This window comes from Clinocottus analis, unplaced genomic scaffold (assembly GCF_023055335.1).
Source record: "Clinocottus analis isolate CAN_PGR_092001 unplaced genomic scaffold, fCliAna1.0.p SCAF_6, whole genome shotgun sequence".
Taxonomy (NCBI): Eukaryota; Metazoa; Chordata; class Actinopteri; order Perciformes; family Cottidae; genus Clinocottus; species Clinocottus analis.
This window is the reverse complement of record NW_027176218.1, coordinates 20,912,001-20,935,811: the sequence shown is the minus strand read 5'-3', so window position 1 is coordinate 20,935,811 and position 23,811 is coordinate 20,912,001. Positions and strand designations below refer to the sequence as shown.

The 23,811-nt window shown below is 41.4% G+C and overlaps 3 protein-coding genes and 1 long non-coding RNA gene across 5 annotated transcripts in view; 3 read left to right on the top strand and 1 right to left on the bottom strand.

The window, feature by feature from the left end:
• galnt18a (UDP-N-acetyl-alpha-D-galactosamine:polypeptide N-acetylgalactosaminyltransferase 18a) overlaps window positions 1–3,259 on the top strand; it is a 71,115-nt gene extending 67,856 nt beyond the window's left edge. For both annotated transcript variants that reach the window (XM_068602309.1, XM_068602307.1), the window contains exon 11: window positions 400–3,259. In XM_068602309.1, the coding sequence (XP_068458410.1) occupies window positions 400–546 (147 nt within the window). In that variant the 3' untranslated portion in view covers window positions 547–3,259. The remainder of the gene's footprint in view (window positions 1–399) is intronic.
• Window positions 3,260–12,900: 9,641 nt separating this feature from the next.
• Window positions 12,901–14,114, top strand: pyurf (PIGY upstream open reading frame). The gene is made up of 2 exons (XM_068604063.1): window positions 12,901–13,131; window positions 13,783–14,114. Exons 1-2 carry the CDS (start codon window positions 12,947–12,949, stop codon window positions 13,925–13,927), a joined length of 330 nt encoding a protein of 109 aa, XP_068460164.1. The 5' UTR covers window positions 12,901–12,946; the 3' UTR covers window positions 13,928–14,114.
• Window positions 14,115–14,148: 34 nt separating this feature from the next.
• Window positions 14,149–14,890, top strand: LOC137804672 (phosphatidylinositol N-acetylglucosaminyltransferase subunit Y). Its single transcript, XM_068604064.1, has one exon. The coding sequence runs from the start codon at window positions 14,151–14,153 to the stop codon at window positions 14,361–14,363; it is 213 nt and encodes a 70-aa protein (XP_068460165.1). The 5' UTR covers window positions 14,149–14,150; the 3' UTR covers window positions 14,364–14,890.
• Window positions 14,891–17,975: 3,085 nt separating this feature from the next.
• Window positions 17,976–18,977, bottom strand: LOC137803786 (uncharacterized). The gene is made up of 3 exons (XR_011080097.1): window positions 18,893–18,977; window positions 18,544–18,642; window positions 17,976–18,044 (listed from the first exon to the last, which is right to left on the bottom strand). It is a non-coding gene; the product is annotated as an uncharacterized lncRNA (long non-coding RNA).
• Between the last annotated feature and the right edge of the window lie 4,834 nt (window positions 18,978–23,811).

Below are 23,811 nucleotides of genomic sequence, written 5' to 3'. Positions count from 1 at the left end.
CAAGTATGGCCCAATGATACGGTTCAATTTCAGCTCATTCGACTCCAACCATAACATCAAAATGCTCAAACTAGACAAACTCTGGTCCAAGTCTATGACTCGATTACCGAGCAGCAGTGTCAGGGCTGGCTTTTGAATTAATCAGAAGAGAAAAGGCAATTGCAAAACCCCAAACTGTATTCGGAATTACTTTTTTTTTTGCAACACAGTTATGAATATTGGCACAATAAATCAGAACTGTATAATTTTCCTTGGCCGTAAAAGTCCAATAACGCACTGTTGTGGTATCTGTACATAATGCATCTGGCTGAGGGACCACAACACCAAATGGAGCAGTATTCTTCCTCTTTCTTATGCATGCTTTCTCTTAATCTCCCTGGCCTCTCTCTCTTCCTTCAGGGCGGCTCCATCCAGAACACAGAGTCTCTCCGTTGTCTGGAGCTCGTCGAGAGCAGACAGTCAGAGTTTCGTTTCCAGCTGGTCATTCAGGACTGCACCGATCAGAAATGGACCATCACTAACATCCTGACGGTCCTGCCGCGGTGAACAGTGAGCTACTGGAACTGCTTTGTTGCGATGGATTCATTTTGGAAATGAGAAAGTAGTGCAGACCCAGAACCACCGACCGTCACACGGAGACAGTTAGAAATGGACTAACATGTTGACCTAAGCAAAAAAACAATACACGTCCAAAAAATTATCTTATTTTTTAAAGAGAGTCTGAATAGGAAAAGGTGTTCTTCAATCAGTCAAGGACAATCAGTAAGCTAATAACTGTTTTATCACCATGGCCTGAGAAAAAACCCTCACAGATGGGACTCTGGGTCTTAAAACTTCCCACTCTGCATTCATAATGAGAAATGCAGCCCATGAAATCATGAAAGCACATACTCTCGGTTATTGCAGGAGCAGTATTTTGGGTCTCGTCGCATAATAGTCACTGTGAGAAATCTGAGTGAGCATGTTTTCAGTACTTTAGAAATACAAGGGAGGCAACTGCACACATGAAAAATCGAGCATTGTTCATCGCAAACTGGCCAATTTTGTCCAACAGATTATGTGGAGGAGACAGATTTGGAGTTATTAGCGCTAAACAATACTTAACCCAGAGTTCAGGCCCAGAGCTAAATATTTGCTCAGTATTTCAAAAAGGTGACGCAGTGTCATGAAGAATTACCAGTTAGTGGTTTCATCTGGCATCGTGATGTGTGTGCAGAAATCATTGCAGAAATCAAGCAGAGCCAACCATGGCGGGTCTCACGTTTGTGAACGGAAGATTTTTTAGACGTCCTTGCACCTGCAACTGCAAGTTACAGGTACAAGTCGATATACAATCTTAAACCAAACATAACACGACTTTGGCTCATGCAGCATTGAAGGGAAGGGATGTAGAAACTGAACGCAAACGCATCTGTCCAACAAAACCAGACAAAGGGCCCTTAAACAGGTGATATCAAAAGACTCCATCCACGCTGATGATGTAGTTTATTTTAACATATTATGTTTAAATGTTTTATGTTGAGTGTGGTGACGTCTGACCTGAGTGGCATGGAAACTGGTAGGAGGCAGACACACAAGACTTAGTCCAGAAACCTGAAGGTTGCTATTAGAAGCTATGCTACATGGGTAAAATAACATGTGAAAAATTAAAAGAAACAAACATCTAACTGAACTGAATAAATCACTGCTCAGTGTTAAGGTAACTTGGATTAACTAAGCATAACCTCATGTGCACACAGCTGCACAGCAAAGGTCTTCCTTCCTGTAACAGTTTAAATAAATCCCTCAAGCAACACCATCTGGTTTGCACCATAAGTGCAGGTGAAACCATTTACTTCTTTACACATGTGAAGTTAAACTATTCAAACCTTCACTTCAGGTAGAATCACTTTTTAGCAAATCTAACACATGGTACACCTTACAAACAGGCATAACAAATCCAAATCAACCTAAATATATATTTTGACATAATGGACCTCCCCCCCTTACTTGGACTAACCCCATGATGCCACAGCTGACACCATGCAGTGTTTAAAATAGAGGAAATGGCTGAGTGCCTCCTTATTTAGACTCTGAACCACATGGTGGGTAAGTAACACAAGAGACGATAAAGACATGAAATGCCGCACCGAATCACTAACTAAATATGGGCACAAGTGGTGAATTCTCACCCACTCTGCCACATTGAATTCACCCAATATCGACCCAAGAATAGCAGCTTTAACAGAGTCTCACCGTCATATTTATCTGCCCAAGAAGTCCTCCTTTTCACTTTTTAAGACCTCGGACATACGACATTATACTGACTCACGTTATGCTACATTGATGATACTTCATGCTTGTTGGATATTTATGGTACCGAGTTATAGCCTGGAAGGCCGTTGTGAAGCGTCATTGTCAGCAGCCTGACTACTACTACACAAACACACACACACACACAGAGAGAGAGCTACAATCAGTCTAGTGTAAACCAGTGGTTCTCAATGGGTCCGGCTCCAGGACCCAACATCACCCCTCAATGACAAGCCACGACCCAAATCGAGGAACATTCTCAACTTCTCAAATGTATTTCATGAAAAGATGCTGCAGTTTGATCCTGAGATGGTTTGAAATTGGCATTGATTAAGAAATCCTTTAAAAACATTGATTTTATACATTTTCAATCAAATATAAGTGTAAGTTCAAAAGCTGAATTTTATATTCAGTAGGATGTTTCATTTAATGATCCTAAAAACCCAAAGTCTCCCCCATATCAGAATGGTTTGACCCAACCTGGCACACGCTGAAAACATGGAGGGACGAGCTACGCTGCATCAAAAAGTCCCTTCAAAATAAAATCACAGGATGACATTTTGTTCTTCTTTTTTTTCTTCTTTTTTCCAATTTTTATTTTTTTTTCCCAAGCAAAGGCCTACGACACATTAAAAACGGATCCCACCAGTTGAGAACCACTGGTTTAAGCTATGTGGATAGATGAACCATGAACTGGAAATATTGGATCATTCGGATGATAACAACTGGGGTCTTATTTTTGTAATTTGAGCCATCATCGTCATCATCATCAGTAACATCTGGAACACAGTGATATTGCTAAACATTAGTCTGCGGATGATCTGAGAGGTTTTAATCAAACAGCCAGGTTGGTCAGATGTCTTTGGAAGAGAAACTAGCCCCCAGGGTCATGAACCCATTGGCATCATGGGCCTGAACCCATTGGCATCATGGGTCAAGAACCCATTGGCATCATGGGTCATGAACCCATTGGCATCATGGGTCTTGAACCCATTGGCATCATGGGTCTTGAACCCACTGGCATCATAGGTCATGAACCCCTTGGCATCATGGGTCATGAACCCGTTGGCATCATGGGTCTTGAACCCGTTGGCATCATGGGTCAAGAACCCATTGGTATCATGGGTCAAGAACCCATTGGCATCATGGGTCAAGAACCCATTGGCATCATGGGTCGTGAACCCAATGGCATCATGGGTCAAGAACCCCTTGGCATCATGGGTCTTGAACCCATTGGCATCATGGGTCATGAACCCATTGGCATCATGGGTCAAGAACCCATCGGTATCATGGGTCATGAACCCGTTGGCATCATGGGTCTTGAACTCGTTGGCATCATGGGTCAAGAACCCATTGGCATCAGGGGTCTTGCACCCATTGGCATCATTGGTCTTGAACCCCTTGGCATCATGGGTCTTGAACCCATTGGCATCATGGGTCTTGAACCCCTTGGCATCATGGGTCAAGAACCCATTGGCATCATGGGTCAAGAACCCATTGGCATCATGGGTCTTGAACCCATTGGCATCATGGGTCTTGAACCCCTTGGCATCATGGGTCAAGAACCCATTGGCATCATGGGTCTTGAACCCATTGGCATCATGGGTCTTGAACCCATTGGCATCAGGGGTCTTGAACCCATTGGCATCATGGGTCTTGAACCCATTGGCATCATGGGTCTTGAACCCATTGGCATCATGGCCCTTCCTGTGTGCATGGAGCCAACACAAAGTAAGTCTCACTGTGCCCAGTGAGTCACTGTTTGGGTGGATGAATAATGTCCTGTGATACACAAAGGTTGTAAACATGTATCACAGTTTACAAACAAACTCTCTGGTTCAAATGACCTTGACCTTCTGAACTTATTGGGCAAGTACACATTTTCCATGTGTAATGAGGAATATGTACCAACATTTCAGGTACAGTCATTTTTTTGTTTCACCTACAAAGTCATGTGGTTTCACCCGTCTGGCTACTAGTGTGTGGACCAGAGATCCAAAGTCCAATCTGTGAAGAAGAATCAGTGGACAATTAATAAGACATAAAATACTACAGATATCAGTGGTGACTTACATACTGTTCATGTTCTCTTCCTGCACATGGTCCGGGCCGGTTTTGACCTGGCCCAAGAATACCCTCATGACAAGTGTCTAAACCAAAATGTGAACCACAGATCTGCTTATGATGTATTAATAGCCAATCTGACATCAATACGGGTGCGATGAATAATTAAATCGGGTTTCAGAGAGCTAGCAGGAAAAACATCACACAACATCATATCTTATTTTACCTGACATATGAAAACAGCCGCAGTCATAATGATTTAAATATATTTTTATTGAGTCTGAAAAAAGCCAGAATATTCTGAAACCGTGGGCTTTGATGGATAACGTTACGTCCTCGCTCCTATATACTAAAGGTATCCTCATAACCACCGTCTCATTAAATATATGAATCAATCAAATCTTTAACCAAGAGACAAAACAGGAATTGCTATTTGCGAAAGCAGCGGTTGGAAAAGTGTGTTATGAGATGTGGAAGACGACCGGGATGCTCCGGTCGTTTGGGGGAAGACCTCCCTGTGACTCTCAGCTGCATCATCATCGCTCATCTCCTTTCAGAAGGTGAAGCTTCAAGCTGTCAGCCTTCAGTCCTCTGAAGGACACGTCTTGTGAGGACGCAGCCCAGCTGCTCACCGCACGCCGTCTCTAATCCACAGCTGATGGGCAGCTGCAGGAAGCAGACACACACACACACACACACACACACACACACACACACACACCAGTACCCTCCTCCGTTCTGCTCATTCAGTTCAGGAATTAATTCGGAGCTTAATTCTGAATGACACATAACAAATTATATATATATATATATTGATGGGAAATAAATCATCACATCTTGCAACATAGTCATTTCTTCTTTTTTTTTTACCACAAATTATAATTTATGTGCAAACAAAAAGGAGAGATTCTGGAAAACACTGAATTACTCAAGATTAAACATGTATGTAGGTCAGACTGTGGGAGCGTATGATTTGAGCATATTTGTTGTGTTTTAATTCGATTAAATTGTTTTGCAATCAATTTCCAAATTATTCAAAGCTTTCAAAGATCTCAACACAAAAATCAGGATGAGCTTATTTATTATTTATGTGGCTATTATGTATTTCAAACTTTTCTTTTTCCATCGCAGCCCACTGAGGAGTAAAAGCACCGTGGGAGCGTGTGTTTGTCTTCTATTGGCTACTGTGTAGCGTTGATACCAAACCTTCTGTTGATCTTCTGTTGCTTTGTGGCTCAGGTTTGTACATCTTGAAATTTTTTAAATATCTTTTTTTTTTTTTTTTAAAGCTGTTGATTTATACATTCCTGAAAATGTCCAAGCTATTTTATTAGTATATTTAAACTGGATATTTATATTTAAGTACCAACAGTAAAAAACAAAACAATGTATAATGAAAAAACTTGTCCTGCGTGTCGTCTTTTCACCTCCGCAATGAATGTTCACTCCCTGGTCCACACCGATGCTGTGTGTGTGTGGTGGGGGAGAAGTCTGTGTGTGTGTATGTGTGTGTGTGTGTGTGTGTGGGGGGGGGGGGGGGTTAACCTGCTAGAACTCTAGCTAAAAAGTTTGGAGTAAACGCACTGTCGTACCAGCTCCTGAGCCAAAACATGTCCCATCATGATGACGTCTGAAACAGGATTTGTCCCGAGTTGGTTTGAATTATTTCGCGGATCAAATCACAACCTCTTGAATGTTTTCCTTTAAAGGCCAACAATGAGCAAAGAGTACATGACAAGTACATTGTTTGCATCTTGCAATAAATACGAACGTTCTTTATCACTTTGTGTTGCGTCTATTTTCCTTTTCTGTCGAGAAGATAACTGAGACGTGAGAAAAATTCACTCGACACCTCGGAGTAAAAGCATCAAAACAGGAACATTTATTCAATGCAAGGAAGGAAATTGCATATCCAAGACTGCTCAAAGATCTCTCAAAGAACCACCTCTTACATACACATCATGGCCACTAACAGAAACCCTCATGACGTCTTCGGCCTAACCGTGAACCTTTCCCCTCGTCCCATTGAGCGGTTTGCAAGAAATGGTCATATGATAACGAAGGAACTGCTCGTTCTTTCAGACAGAAACATACAGATTCAGTCTCACTGCTATCAGGAGACATGCTGAGTGTGTGTGTGAGATTAAACAGAGACAGCTCAATGAGAAGTCTGAATATAACAGTGAAACAGTCACTGATTAAGAGTGAATACGCTTTTCTTCCGACAGACGTCGGTTGAATGCAGCCTTCTTAAATGATTACAATGATGCATGAGCTTCGTTGCACAGGCATCAACACAGCTTTACTCTTCATCCCTATAAAAAAAAAAGGCATTTGCATGGATAACTTGTCATACAAGCTGAAACCCTGTCTCATAGCCTCTCATAACATCGAAGGCCCTGTAAACTGAGCACATCCAATGAGCCGTGAGCACGCACACACACACACACACACACACACACACACAGACCCGTTGCACTTAAAGGCGACTGAGTAATTAAAGCCTGCGACGCACTCCAGGGCATTGACGGGAGCGCTAATGATGTAGCATCGACCTTTGCACATGCCTCATTTGCTCACGCGTCCACCGAGCCACTGCTGCGGCTTAATTGAGAGAACACTTTGTTAACACTGTTGCCAGGTGACCACGGAAACCTCATGGAGGAGCAACGCTTGATTGGATCACTTCCCGTGCATCAAACAGGTGAATTAGCGAGAGCGTGGCTTTTAAAAAAAAACAACCTTTGTTCGTATTGGATTGTGTTGACCTGAGAGAGAGGAGATGTGGGGGCACGAATACAATTCAGTTTATTTTGTATCGCCCCAAATCACGTCGCACATGACATCCCTGTCCCAGGACCTCACATCGGATTAGGAACAACGCCCCCAAATAAAGATAGTAAAACCCCTTTAACAGGTAAAAAAAAGGGAAGTAACCTTCATAGAGCAACAGAGGAGGATCCTCTACCAGGATGGACAGAAACAACAGATGTCATGTGACCAGAATGAGCAACGTAACATGAATGTGACAGAAGCTATTCATATGATGAGTAGTATACGCACGGCACACGACCCAAAATCAAGTTATGTAAAGTGTCGCCAAGCCGTGTAAGAGGCCTGGAACAATTTTCAGAGTCGTGAGTCAGCAGGCAGTCAGAAGCGGGATGAACTGGTGATAAAAGGTGTTCTGAGAGCGTGTGAGTCACTGCAGCCACGAGAGGTTGCAGCCATGACCGAACACCCAAAATATGGTGCAGTGTGCTGCAGCAGGAATGAATGGAAGGGGTGCAGGAAGAGGAGGAAAGGGCACGAGAGAGGAGGATTAAGGGTCCATGAGAAGACAAGAAAGACGGGAGGAGACAGAAGCCCTTGGGGATTTGATTGTCAGATTAGGCAGAAAATGCTGCATCAGCAATATTTCAGCAAGGAAATAAAAGCTCTCCTTACGGGAAAAAAAAAACAATCTCCCATTTCTAATTGGATAAAACCTATATGTTCAGCATCAAAACGATGAGACTGCCAATTTATACACCATTAGATTTCATCAAAAGATTCTCATTTTGCAGGATATGTTCCTGTGGGCCATATATAGGGAACACAGGAATACATTATGTTCACATTTTAATCTGATTCTCTATATAGAGCAAAGGTAGAATTGTAAGTATTAGTTATCTTTGCAGTTCTGTAAGCAGAACTCAGCTTGCAGGGTGTGACATTAACATTTACATAAATCCCTACGAACAAGATGAAATAATAAAAAGATGGAAATTAAGGCTTTTACTTTGTTAATATTGTGGAAACTGAGGAGGAGTAATTATGCATTACCCAAAACTCAGTAACTGGGTCAATGGTAATGAGACTAATGAGAACATATTTATGATGAAGTGCGAGGCTGACGGATTCACCCTCTCATCATGGAACACATAGCATCCTGTCCGTTCACCATGACAGCTGCCTGGAGAAAAAGAAATAGGTACGAGAAGCATGAAACATCAAGCAGCAGGCGGTGAAAGCTCAGTCGAGTCTCTCGCTGTTGCCTTGAAGATGTCTCCTCAACACACACCAGGAGAGCAGGCCTGAGAAACCGCCTGAGGCGGGGCGAGAAGTCGTCACGAGAACTCTCATCTGTAAACAGGTGGACGCTCCTGAAAGGTCAGCGGCGGCGTGGGATGAAGGACGCTCCGTCACACGCTGCTGAGGAGGGCCTGATGAAGGATGCGTCAGAAGAAAAGCGCCTCGCTCTGCTGCTGCTGAGCGTGTGACGCCCGCGCTGCTGCCTTCCAAGCACAGCCCTTCCTCCCACTCGGAGAGGCAACTAAAGAGGCAAGAGAAGAAGCTGCTGTGAGCATCTCCTGCATGCAGATAACACACACGCTGGAGAATACAGCGCAAACATTCTCACCAAACTGGGACACAGGGCCTTGTACTCATTTCCTTATAGAGCTCAACCAGGTCTGATGCAGCACGGCAAGCGATGACGAGGGATCCTCTTCCTCGTCAGTGTGGTGTAACAACTCTGTTGGGGTGCCATTAACTCCTAGTCAGGTTTCTTTTCTGGGTTTTTTTCTTCATATTTTAAAGATATGAGTCAGTATGGGTCAAAAAAACTCCCGCACACTGTCTTCTTCTCTTGTATTCAGAGATATTTAGTGACAGCATTCATAGACATAGATGTTCATCAGGTTACATGAAGGTGCAAGCTGTCATGGAATAGAGAGTTTTTGTTTTCACTTATTAGCCTTCGTTACCCGCATTAGCCATGAATCAATCTCCAACTCGTCCAAAATGCAGCAGCAAGGCTTCTTACTGGTTTTAACAGACGACATCACATTTTCCCAGTTCTGGCCTCTCTCCTCCGGCTCCCAGTTGGTTTTAAGATTGATTTTAAGATTTTATTAGGCCCGCCTAGGTCTGGCCCCGGAGTACATTAGCGAAATGCTAACGGCATATGAGCCAACTCGCAGCCTTAGATCTTCCGGTGGGGCCCTTAAGTCGAGGTTTAACTCAAAGGGTGACTGTGCTCGTGCCATGAGGAACCCCTCGACTTTGAAACAACCTGCCGGAGGAGATAAGAATCAATAACTTTTTTAAACTCACTTCTTAAAACCCATTTTTATAGACTTGCTTTTAAGTGATGTCGTCCTTTTATGTTTTTATTTTTATCATCTATTATGCAGTTATTTTTGTTCCCATGGTTTTGTTTGTATATTTTATATATTTGTTTGTTTTCTACTGCTCTTTTCGGCTATTTGTTTGGTTTGGTTGTGTTCAATGCTTTTATGGTATGGTACTTTTTGTTTGCCATGAGGGTTGTGTTTCTGCTTTGTATATCTGTGAAAGCACTTTGTAAACTCTGTTTTTAAAAGTGCTGCGTTACATATTTATATCCCAAAGTGAATTCAGAGAGTTTGGCACATTAAGAGGAAGCAAAACATTGTTTGTGATTGCATTGATGATATTGTTGGATTTTGTTTGGGTGATGCAACTGCCAGCAACGTTGGCTTTGCAGCCTTATCTACAAACCTTTGATATCTCTGAAATTCCTTTTGTGAAGTCTGTTAGAAAATCCACAGATCTCAGAATTTCTACTCAAAAGCTGAGACATACCTTTTTTTCTCAACTAGCTGCTTGTAGCTACAGTCTGAAACGATATGATGTGAACACTGCAACGTCTCCAGAAAAACAACATCTTCTAATCTTCTTTTGAACTTTTCAGCTGGAATCTCTGCTGTCTAAAAGCACACATGGTTCTGTCCTCCCTGTCCCGTGTTTCTTTTTGCCACGTTGGAGGATGTTAGAACCATACATGTTTGGCTTGTGAGTGTTTGTTAAATGTATGAAGGCAAATTAATATCATATATAGAGAGCGCAAATAAACGCCACACGAGCGCGCAAATCAAACAGTTGTGCACGTAATTTACTTAGACGAGCGCTTTTACATCACTCTGCCAGCAAAGGTGACTTGGTCCACCCACTTAATGACAAAAAGAAAATCTAAGCAGGTTAAAAATTTGTGAGCACAACTTTGCTCGCAGATGAATGTAAAAGCGCTCGTCTAAGTAATTTACGTGCACAACTGTTTGATTTGCACGCTCGCTTGGAGCTCATTTGCGCTCTCTATTTATGACATTAATTTGCCTTCACATAAAGATGCTGAAACCAGTAGTAGTACAGAGACACCTGTTATGTGGATGTCCAATCAGTGCTGAAGGTAAATGTAGTCCACTGATGAAATACATTTCCCAGAGGCTCTGTTGCCCGAGAAAGCTGATCCCTACGGCGGCCATTACGTGTACCAGGGTGCACTGGGCGTGAGCAGCAAGTTTGATACGTCTGATAAATAAAAGAACAACACAAAACAGGGAAGGAAATATGCTAACACAGTACTGAAAAACACAACCAGACACCTTTTGAAATAGTGGACAGAAATAAAATACAACCATCGTCCTTTATTGTTTCCATCGTTCCAACTATCAGAAAATCGTGTTTGATGGAAATCAATCTTTAATTCACTGAGTAAGATAGAAAATATGCTGACTCTACACACTGTTTTTCTAGATGTCTCATGGGCTCTCTCTCTTCTACAGAGGCAGACCATCAAATTAGAAATATATGATGACAAAAATGGCCACAAAGTCCCACGGTCTTTGTTGTCTTTTCTAGTTCATCTTGAAAGAAGGTCTCCGCCATGTTTTTAAATGCACATAAGACGTGAGATCAAACTGCTCTTCATTGTAACTCATTCGACTCAGCCAAAACTCCACATTGTAAGATGTACCCTGCAAAATAAATCCTTCATAACGTCCACTGCAGTCATATTTTGGGAGGCCATTTCTGCTGTTGGAAACAGCATGAGCGTCAGGAACAAGGACGTTTCAGAGCGACCTTGTGCCCCACAGCAAGCAAAGCTGAGCGCAGCACTCAGTAGTTCTTCCATCACAAGTATGTTGCCCTAAAGATGCACACAGCAGTAACAAACGCAGGTGTTTTTCTCAGTGTATCTCTAACTGGGAAATAGGAGAATTTGTCTTTAAAATAGAAGGGGGGTTCACCACAGACAGTATGATTGAAGTTAAGTCCCAAGACTGGAACTTGGGACTTACTTAATGAACAGTTTCTGTTTCATTTTCAAGGTGACTACTTCCGGTTCCACTTAACATTAATAATAATAATCTATAAATCCTTTAATCCTTTGTGCTGCACTACAATGCATTACAGTATGACTTAAACACGTCATCCTCTTACAGTATCGTTAAAGTCCCAGTGCTTCGTGGGAAATGGCTGAGATGAGTGATACCGCTCATGAGTAAACAGACCCGACGAGAAAGGGGAACAGATACACTGGTGTGTTCAAGGCCTGGCAGCTGGGAAAAAGGAAAACAATGATGTTAGCAGGTCTGTCAAGTACCAAGCAGTGAAATATATTACAGCTGCAAGCTGTTTTAAAACAAGTTGGGGCCATGCCAAGAAGGTCTCAGAGCAATATCTTCAACAATATGGATTCTGCTCTTGCTGAATCGGGGCTCTCTGACAATATGTAATATTGTATAAATATAACCTGCTGGGAAATCAAGGTCCAGATGTCTATGGGGCTAAAATTCAACTGCAAAATTCAACTGTGACTGATGTGCTATTCACAAATATGTACCTCTTTAGTTTCCTTGACTTAACATGTCATAATTAACTGATATCCAGAGCGCTTGACTTCTCAGAAGGTTGGTGGTTCAATCCCTTAGAAATCCATGTTGAGCAACATACTGAACCGTGTGTGAACTGCTTGTAATAAAGAGCCTCCGCATTGGTACACAGCTTTAAGAAACGAGACACTCTTAACACTCCTAAATCCTAACACTGCAGGTGGCACCTTGTATGCATGTGAATGAGTATGTTTCTAAACCAGAACAACACTGTATAAATAGGTAGAGACCATCTAACCTTATCTAACCTCTTATTATTCTGTGAAAATGTATCACAATACTTATATTACTCACCAAGGTTTAATTGCACTCAGGTGCAGTTTAAAAAAAGGCATGACTATTGAAGCAATTTAAATTGTTTTAATGTTCTTGTTTATATTCTGGATCCATACTATGGTCAAATCATACTCAAAGTTAGCTCTACTGAGCAACACTGCCACCATGCGGACATTTGAGGAAACAATATCTAATATCTGTCGTCCCTGTTCTTATATTTTATTTTATTTTTGTGTGTTTAGTTTATTTTATTTTTTTTTTCAATTTGGTGTTTGTAAAGTGTTGGGCGCTACACTGACAACAAATTAATAATAAAGTATCTAACTGTCTGTCTGTCCGTCCGTCCGATCGATCGATGGAGCGATCTATCTATCTGTCTGTCTATCTATCTATCTATCTGTCTGTCTGTCTGTCTGTCTGTCTGTCTGTCTGTCTGTCTGTCTGTCTATCTATCTATCTGTCTGTCTGTCTGTCTGTCTCAGCAAGTCAATAAGCGGAACTGAATATAACCGTTGTTACAGGAAGAGGACGTATATGTCGGTTACACAGTGTCTCTGCTTCCGGTCCGTTCTCTTTCTACATCCGTTTATTCTCCTCGCTGGCATAACAGACTGGTCATGTTTCGGAGTGTTGTGGGTCGACTGGTGACGGAAACAGGACGTGTGAGGACTGTTGCTGTGGCTCAGAGGCTAACGGCCGTTTCGTGCAGGAGCTTTTCGGAGGTGAAGGACGCGGAGCAGCAGCCTTTTGACGGCTCGCTGCTGGAGTTCTTGGTGTGTCCGCTGTCCAAGAAGCCATTACGGTGAGACGGAGTGACAGTCAAAGTGACAGCTAACGTCAGTGTCACGCGGACGTGCGGCGTGAAAGTCGCCAGTTAACAGGGCCGCCTGTTCATCCGTAACACCGACCTGTTTAGTGCCGAAAAAAGATGCGATGCTTCAGGGCTTCAATGTACGACGGCAACGTATCAGGGTCATTGTTTTTAAAACAATGATTTATTTATTTTTTAAATGACGGACCCGGGAGTTTGGCAATCTAAAAACAACTCTCGAGATTAAATTCATAAATGTACGACATCAACTCTGGTATTCTCTGAGATAAATGTGACAAACATCAACAAGTTAAATGGCGGATTTGAAGCGGATTTAATTTCATGTTGTCAATAGAGGCCAAAGCAATGCGGAGAGTTTTTCCACTTGCATATCACATACATCTAAATAATGACATGTTACACTATCAAAATGCATCCATGACTTGCTAATAGTTATCACAATGTGACGTTTGGTTCGTGGGGAGTGACGAATGCAACATTCAGGTGTTGTGGGAAAGATGAGTTCAGATTTTGTGTTGTAAATATTGCACTATGGAAATTAAAAACATTTTTAGGACATTATAGCATTATTGAGATTGGTGCGCATGACAGGATAATTCTCTGGGTCTTGTCCATCCACAGGTACGAGGCTGAGACCAACGAGCTGATCAACGAGGAGCTTGGCATTGCCTATCCCATCATCGACGGCATCCCCAACATGATCCCTCAGGAAGCCCGGCTCTTGCAGAAAGACACGGATGCCTCAACCTCCCCAACACAAGACTAGAACCTCCATCACAACTCCTTCGGCTGAACCAAGCAAAGACTTTAAAGACTGTTGGATTGAATGAGACGATACTTCTCCAACACTGTAACTGGACCCTGCTCGGCTTAACATTGTATTACAGTAAGAACCTACACTGCGTTCTCGCCACCGGCTAAAACAACATGCAATAAATCACCTTGTGTTTTTAGTTGGTCGAGTCCCTGTATCAGAACCCATCTGCAATATGTTCTCCCTGTCCATGATGGTGGGGCTGGTCCCGATCGTGTCGCTCGTGGGTTTGTTCTACTCGGCTGCAGTGGATGAGAACTTCCCTCAAGGCTGCACCAGCAGCAGCAGTCTGTGTTTCTACAGCCTGCTGCTGCCCGTCACCATCCCCGTCTACGTCTTCTTCCACCTCTGGAGCTGGATCGGGATCAAGCTTTTTAGACACAACTAGCCCGTTCTGCTTCTGTTCTGTTAAAGTTCAGTACAATTCCATCATCTGTCGGTGACTCACTTTGCATTTCGGGACCTATTCTGTCTCTTTCTTAATAAAAGGTCAAAGTAGAACGCTGTGACATCAGCACAGCGACAATAGAGTTTAATAGACAGGTGTTGCTTTCTCCGCAAACACTAGAATGAAATGCTGCTGTAATCCACATTTTGATTGCGATCTTAAGGAAAATGGACACGTTGCAATACATGAGGCAGAATTAGACTCGGCAGAATTAAGGAAATTCAACGCAAAAGAAAATGTGGGGGAAGGCTTTATTAAAAGTTAAAAGGTTTAATATGTTACATTCACAACAGCTAGAAGAAAAAACGCTTTTGTTGACAAGTCAGTAAATTAGAAAGTATTCCAGTAAATCCTGAACATTTGGTTGGTACAGTGTGGAAGCAGAAATGGAAGGTTGACTATCTGTGGATGACATGTATACATTGCTATTGAGGTGAAATTAATAAAGACAATAATACACACCGTAACCTAATCGTGCTTCATTGAAAACCACATTTGAAACTCAACACTACATCTTAAAGACTGTACAGCAAGTAAAACACTGGTGTTGCACAATAAATACACTTCAATTGATAAAAGATGTGCTTTCATTAACAGAAAGCTTCCTGAAAACATTCAAAAAGCTGTAAGTTAAACAGATAGAGAGGGTAACACCTCTCTGCACTTCAACATCACAGAAAAGTCAAACTTGAGAATTCCAACATTGAAAAAACACACAAAGTCACCATTAATATAATTAAATTAATAGGTCCAAGTCAGGAAACCATTTCCATCCCATGATGTGACCTCAGTGGCCCTTCCTGTTTTTCACCTCCCTGCCCTGAACCAGCTTCATCAGTGGGGACTGTGGCCTGGGGGACTGTCCCTCTCCTTTAGTCTTGAAAAAGAAGGACTCGTTGAGTCTCATCTGGACTGCCCTCACCTGAAGGCAGACAGAACGTCAACGTGTGACTGAACGGTGTCATACATTTCAATTCTTAACACATGATTGTGACCAACACAATTTAAATTTAAACAGTTTAAATAACAGACCAACTGAGACGCAGAGGAGTTCACATCCAGACCGTCTCTCTATTGTGGGTCAGGGTCCAGTACTTTATTCCAACAAAGTGTGATTAAAATACTGGTACCAACTATTTTGAGAGCTTACAATGCAACAATTCATGAAATCCTACTTCATGTCGGAGTGAAAGAGTGATTGGAGACATTTTAATGCCACTTATTGCCTTATTTTAGATGCATGAATTAATCCTTTGAAGGCATCTTAAGAATCATTAGAAAAACAGCAAAATGGAGGTATGAACCCGTATGTTTTAGGTTTGTTTTAGGTTCGCTAATAGATTTGCAGAAGACTCATATTTACACTATAATGTGTTGCAATCCACGTTGGCACACAACATATAATGCTAATTTATGATTGAATGCAAGTTCTGTTGCCTGATAAAACAATGCAGCAGCCTGCTTGTTAGGATGCAACCCATTTGTGTTTGAGACATAAATCATTGGATTTCCTGAGATAGGATGAGAAACTATATACTTATATTGACATGAGCCATAATTTACATTGTTTACTACAGCTGATTGACAAAGAATCCTGTTAATGTTTTGATCTAAACTATAAAAGAGAAGATTCATCCTTCACTAGAATGCTGCATTTGAGAGACTATTTTCAGCAAAGGATTACTTCACACTAGTATTAACTGTACAGCAGCACGGTGTGCAAGTAAACCAAAGTCTTTGTGTTTATGGTGACGGATTTAATGGATTTAATGGAGCTCTTTGGACAGAGGAAGAAGATAATATGGATACTTTTGATGCTCACACAATACTTTTATAAGAGAAATTCAGGGTTTCCACCCTTTCAGACTAGTAATGACATAATGATTACATTTTCTACAGATTTTCATTGTTTAAAGTGGTTTTCAGGTCAGATACTGTGGTACATTACAAGTGGTTCATAAAATGAATTTGACAGAAACAAATGAGGCCCTAAGATGTTAAGATGCATTGAATTTACATCGCTTCTCTCCTGTAAATCATTTGACAAATAGAACTGATTGAAATCTGAGGACAAAGGGACGCAAGATAGTTAAGTGTTCAATTGGTTATTAGGTGTGAATGCGTTGATTGTGCGAGACACAAGATATCTGTGAAGAGTAGGAGATGATTGTCACCTGGGTCAGGTCTAGCTTGCCGCTCCGACAGGGGGGCTCGTCCTCGCTGGAGATTGTTGTGTCTGTAGACTTCGTCTCAGGCTCTGACTGGGGGCTCAGAGTGGTTTCCCTTTTCCCCTGAGTGCTGTCAGTCCACAGATGACCTTCTTCTTCTTTTACCGCTGCATTGTTCATGTCTGAGGAACAAGACAGACGCAGGTTGGACTCCAATGTCTTCACGGACAAACACATCCCAAGGTCTTTCCTGGCTCTGTGTGGCAAGCTCAGGTCCAAAGGTTGCAAGTCCTCAAAGTCTACAGCCGCTCTATCTTTTTGGCAGAAGTTGAGGTAAGAGGAGAGCTCAGTGGTGAAGAAGTTTTCTGTCTGTGTGGAAGTGCTTCCCAAGGATAAAGAGGGAAACACCGAGGGCTCATGGGACAGACAGGAAGAAGAACGCTGGCTTGAAATACGGGAAAGTTTCTTTGACTTTGCAACACCCAAGGAGCATGCATTCAGCACACTGGGCGTTGTATGTTCAGGGCGTGATACTATTTTCTCCTCAGTAACATTAGCTTTGAACCATTTCCCCTTCTTGGAGGCCTGATGTGCTTTGCTTAACCGCTCTTCTTCCTCTTCTTCTCTGAGTAGCACCTGCAGAGTTTGTGGCGTCTGCATATGCTTGTTTGTCTTTCTGTGATGCTGATGGGAGTGTGAGTCTTGAGGACATTTGTACGGTCCTTCGAGATGCTGTTTCGTCAATGCCATAGATGTGAGCAGCTTGTTTCGCGGTGTAAAGCCGTGAGGACTCATAGCAAGGGCTTTATCGCTGACTTCATCACTGGAAGGTGGCGAATGTCTGAATGTCTTCTGGGTGATAAACAGGTCCTGACTGTTTATATCCTCACTGGTGCATTGAGATTCGTCGGCATGTGTTTGACCGTGGCTGTACTCTGTCACCATGACCGGAGAGCAGCTGTCACCGTCTCTCACGGCTTCATTCTCTGAGAGAACGCTCTTTTCGGGACACTGCTGAGACGAAGACGCACATTTAGGTCGTTTGACAGGTGACAGGTCAAACGACACTTTCTTTTTTTTTTTGCTTTTCTTCTTGCAGACTTGGTCGGGTGTTAACATGCCAATACTGTGTGCATCCAGTGTTTGAGGCTTCTTCACAGACGGCTTTGCTTGTGTACTGCTGCTCTGCGTGAAACCGTCACCTCGTTCCAAAGCCATCCTGTTTTTTTTCTTTCCTCTTTTCTTTTCTTTCCTCCCCTCCATTGGATCTTTGCATTTTGAGCTTTTCTTTTTCTTTTTTTTCTGGATGTTCTCATTGGTTTTCATAGTCGTGTTGTTTTTGCATTTCAGGCCATTTTTGTCCTTTTTGGAGTCTTTTTTTTTCTTCCCTTTCTCAGGTGACCAGGTCCAAGACTCCCAAAAGACGTCTGCCTCGTCAAAGTCACTCATGAGTCTGTCCAACAGAAAGAAGAAAACACATAGTGTTTAATAATAATATTATAATCATTTACATACAGCAGTTTTACATACATTGGTTTTATTAGTGTTAGCAATAAGACTCTTTTGCTTTCGGCTTGATCGCGGGTTTTTCCCCTCCGTCTATTGGTCTTTTTACTGGTCTTGTTTTACATTAATGAGGTTAGACTAGAACATTAAAATATGTACAAGACTGTTCAAGGTGCAGTTTTGAGTCACATGGTCTGAGTTTGAAATATAAACGCAGCATTATGAAGTGGGTCAGGTAAGGACAACGTTTTTTTCTGTAATTGTTCTAGCTGAGACAGATACACATGTCCTACCTACAATACAGGAATGCTTCTATGTATTTAATTGCTCAACCGCTTCGTATTGCGTTGCTTATTACGTGTATTGTATCACATTGTGTCGTACAACAGTGTATGTGCACCAGCAGGTGGTTTATCAGTAGTTTACAACGTGTTGAGTCTTGATACCTTGTGTAGGTTAAACAGGACTACTGGATGGTTAAGCATCAACCACAGGCACGAGGGGACAATCTCTGCTTCCGGTCTGTAGTTCCCTGTAGTGCATGTCTGGGATGAAACATGATGCATCACAGCTTTAGGAGTAGAGGAGGCTGAACTGTTAACTTTCTAGGCCTGCTGCTAGACATTTGTTCTGCTAACGCTACTATTACCTCGCAGCACAACAGCACGCACTCATAAGTTATGTTTCATTACACTTTCTACAGCGTGAATGAATATCTAACTAATTGCAAAAGTATGCCGTCATGGTTACATGTAACAATACGGTACTAAGTTGCTAACTCGCGGTACTAATTACATTTTTGGTATATTTCCTTTTCCCCGACAGGTCAATCTGTTTCCGTCCTCGCTGGAAACCTGATACGTTTAGCATAACTTTTCTTCTATTTTCGCGATTTAAAAAGCTATTACTTCATACCAAACGAGTGATTTTGACACAATGAAACTTGTATAGTCTGGGACATGAAATGTCATTATACCAAAATGTATTTTTTTTTTTTTTTTTTTTACAATAACGTCATATTTCTTTTCAATATTAGGCCTACCTCAACTCAAGCCGGCTTGACTTCAGAGAGGCCGTCGGTTCTGCGGCCCAGTTCGTGTTGCATTCAGGTGCTTCTCGTAAGGCCCGGCTTCATCCGCCTGGCCGTGCACAACTACTTTGCCTTGTTGAGAAGCTGCAGGCCTGAAACTACTGAGTAGCTTTAATGAAAGAAAGTACAAATATTTTACCGACATAATTCCATTCAGTGTAATTATCGACATACACAGAGCAGAGTCAATGTAAACACATTATTATTATATACAAGACATCCTTAGAGGTCACGTTTCACTGAATAATAATATTAATAATACATTTTATTTGTATTGCACTTTATATTTTAGCAATCTCAAAGTGCACTGACTGTGTGTGATAGAAACCACTAGGTGTCCCAATTTACCAGCAGTTTCTACAGCAATAGCAATGACAACAACAAAGCTGGACAGATACAGGGAAAGAATAGACAGGACTATGTAGTAAATAGTGCTATGAATAGATACTGGAAATAGGGAACATACACTGTATGATTATGTACAGTATCTCTTTGTAAATACATCTATATACTGTATGATTTATGAGAGCAAAATATGTTATATGGTAAAAAAGAAATTGTCCTGATACACTGTCAAATTATGATCTTAAAAAGCTGTTTTCAAATAAGTTACCTTTGTATTGTAGAATATGTTATTTCAAAGTCAGGTTCCACTCTTTTATACTTTGATAGCACATTGAAATCATGCATTTTCCATTGAGCAGTATACGTATTGAAACTATACTTACTCAAAAAGACTCATCACGCTCCGCTGCCACAAGGACCGCTACAGGAAAGCATTCCTGCCTACGGCAATTAGACTATACAATAAATCCCTCGAGTCCAGATCTGGGGACTAATTTTTCATTTTCACTGTACACATATATGGATACCACTCATGTATGTACATTATTAGATATATGTTACATACATATAGTTACTTGTTATGTATGTGTTTCTATGCATGTGTATATATGTATGTGTGTAGACCACAGGTATATGTGTATATAGGTGTATATGTGTGTATATACATGTATGTGTATATATGTATGTGTATGTATATGTATGTATATATGTATGTATATATTCATCTCATTTGATTTTATACATATATATATATATTTCTCATTTCTGTATATATCTGTTATCCCTGTTCCTGTTATTATTTATTTGATTTGATTTGTGTGTTTAGCTTAGTTTGTTTACTTCATTGGATTATTTGTAGATGTGGGATGCTGCTACTCTGACAAAAAAAATTTCTCCTTGGAGATTAATAAAGTACTTTTCATTCATTCATTCATTCACATATAAGATAAATAAGACGTACTAGCTTTTCACATTTCTCTATTCATTTTTTGACGTCAAAATCTGATTTAATTGGAAATTACTTTTACTCAATTCAAAGGGTCCATACACATGATTGAGGTGAGGAATAAAGTCCATCCTCCTCTGTCCGTTTCCTTTTGACGCAACATTACTTCTCCCTGCTTATATCCAACAGTGAAGATCTAATGAAGAAAGAGGTGACATGCTTACATGCAGATTGTGTTGGGTGGTAGAGGGTCAGGTTGAGCAGAGCCAAACTATGGAATACATAGAAGACACTACTTTGTTTAGTTTCCATCTTTTCTTAGATTGTAATTCATCTTTTGGATTATACAGTTTTTCTTCCATCTTTTACAGTTATACTCCAAAGTAGTACTAGTAAGTAAAGTGCTTCTTCTTTTCAACAATATCTCAAAATGCAAGATAGATCTCCCACTGTAATCATTAGTTAGCAAAATTACCAATAAATCAAAGGGTTGCTTCCAGTGATTAACACAGACATTTAACAGTTATCACACATAATGAACTTACATTGATCAACTCTAAACGAATAGTAATATTGCTAAGTGTGCCTGATATATGTATTATTAGACAATGTATTGCTAACACAATTACCGTAAGAATTTCACAAAGTTCTGCTGTTCCCAAGTAGCTGACATGTCAGTAACTCAGCTTCTAGTGTCTAGATTTGGTTTTGAGATTTGGTTTCAGTTATTTCATCTACATCGTATCATATCCTCCCTACAACAAACGGATCATTTCCATTTTTGGAGTCTTCATAATATTTTCAGAAAGCCAACCAAATCCTTTGAACTCATCAGTGTTTCTATGAAATCCACGACATCATCCTTGAATACCCATTTATTAACAAATCCGCGCTCTTGTTTTCTCCAAATCGTCTTTCGAGCGACTTGAGACGAGCGCCACCATCTGTGCAGTTATTTATCTCCTCTGTCGCCTTCTCAGGACATGCCGTCACCTCTATAAAAAGTCAACGCCTTCCCTGAAATAGCAGCCCCCCTCTCCTTATTGACTCCTCTTTAACTATTCTTAAGTCTTGGGCGACCAGCTGACTTACTGATGCACCTGACTTGCAATAACTGTGAATGTCAGTTAAATGGCTCTCGATATAAAGATAAATATGGTACAAAGGGTTTTGCCTGTAACTCGCTATCATTCGACTGTGGGATGACGGCCATATTGTCACGATACTTAAGTCCTGATACGATATTGACACAATACTGCGATACGTTGAGTATTGCGATGTATTGCAATTTATCACTTTTTTAACTGCGAATTGTCCGCAAAGGAAAACTTTGTTGACAAAAAATAAATAGATTTTGTTATTCCAGGACCAAAAAGTTTAGGATTGATTAAATAAAAGATCGATACTTGGCTTTTGTGTATCGATACAATATCGCCACGCAAAATATCGCGATACTTTGCCGTATCGATTTTTCCCCACACCCCTCCTCTTTTGTGTTGTTGTGAGATTGTTGACTTTGATGTGAAGTCTCTTGCGTTGTTATATTCCCACACACCTTGCAGCTCGCGCATGCCATCGGTAACGCGCTACGCATTACAGCAGCATGAGGTAATGAGAACGGCATGGGTTTAGGACCTGAGGTCAGAGGTCGCTGTGTTCAGCGGGTGTCATCTAAACAGGCCGTAGTCCGTCATAGTTTTACGGGAAAGCCAGTGGAGGTCAGTGTCTTTGAAGGGCCCCGCGGATCACCACGAATCCTTTAACGCTGGTATGTTAGCAACTGCAACATTTCTTTATGTATCATCAAGTGCAACTGCTGACTTCAGAGGATAATCGGCACTTCGTGCTTTCACGTCAGGGAAACCATTCGATGGTTAAATCACAGAAACAAACCAAAAACCAAAAGGGCTGTCAAAAAGATCTTCTTTTTATACACTATTGCTGAATGCAGATACATTTAAACTACTGCCTTTCCACACAAGGTAAAGGCCGTCATGCTCTTTTTCCCTCGTGGGAACAGAAGGAGGCCGAGCAGGAACGGGGCATCGACCAATATTGTGTGGAGCGATCGAGCAGATCACACTTTACAGCTTTTTAGTTCTGCAGTTTGCGATGATAAAAGGAAACTTCCACTTTGTCGTCGCGTTGATGTCCCTCTGCAATGCAGTGAAACATCTCAGTCGCTATTTTTATAGCCTTTAAATCAGTCTGACCATAGATGAAGAGCCTCGGTGTGAACGCAGCCTTTGTGTCATTACATAGACATTCACGACTCCTGCTACATTTAGAAAACCCGTGGTTACCGTGTGCGTATGTGTGTGTGTGTGTGTGTGTGTGTGTGTGTGTGTGTGTGTGTGTGTGTGTGAGACCATAATTAGTTGTAGGGTGTTTCTCTCTAACGTGACCTGAGTGGTCCCATGGATTGATCTTTTAAACCTGTGGCTGAAAGCTGGGGGGGTGAGAGCTTGTCTAAGAATATTTCCTAAATGTTTTGTGATCTGTTTTATTTATGGTACAAGGCGAATAGCAGCGGAAACAACTTCACTACCCTGCATAACACCTGAGGCATGAAGGACCTCTTCCTCTTTCTCAAACCAGAGGCTGGATGCTTACTGACGTGATGCCTTTTGTTTCTCAGCTATGTTGAATGTGTTGAGTGATTTTTTTCCCGCTTAATATGTGATTTATGAGCTATGGTTCTCTCCAGCGATCAGCCTACCCACTAGCTTTTACAAATGAACAACCGGACAGGAAGATGTGTTTTATTGATCTCCATGTCTCAATCAAAAAACAAAGCAATGGATATTTGCCAATATTAGCTTTTTGCAGATATATTGCTATCATTTTTACGATGTTGACCAAATAAATAAATCGCTGTACAAAGAAAAGTGTGTCAGTGCTTTAAAAATAAAATCTAAAGGACTCCTTCGACAGATGTAACAACATATTATGTGACTGCATTACTTTGAAATATTGAGGGTATCGGCCGCGAAAATAATCTTTTTGTCACTCAGATAAATGCTGAGTTACCACCATGGATGCAAAGGAGTCACGACTCTTCAGACATTCCTAAATTGACACACATGCATGCACACACCTTTCATGACCAAGCCAATGACGACAACAGCATCACCCACTGACCTCCCACTCACTCTTTGATTCAGGATGTTTTGTCTGACGTCAGGCCAGTGTAAAGGCTCTTTTTTGGGGAGGCAAACTCATTAAAACAGTGTTAATTCTTGAGTCAAGTGCCTATGTAACCAGGGAGACTCCCAAGTGGTCAACGAGAGTCATAAATTCATCCAAATGCTGGCGCTATTGTTGTGAGAGAGG

Coding starts and splice junctions, on each gene's coding strand:
- LOC137804672 (XM_068604064.1), top strand. CDS start 14,151: ATGTTCTCCCTGTCCATGATGGTGGGGCTGGTCCCGATCGTGTCGCTC.
- pyurf (XM_068604063.1), top strand. CDS start 12,947: ATGTTTCGGAGTGTTGTGGGTCGACTGGTGACGGAAACAGGACGTGTG. Junction 13,132..13,782: donor CTGTCCAAGAAGCCATTACG/GTGAGACGGAGT, acceptor GTCCATCCACAG/GTACGAGGCTGAGACCAACG.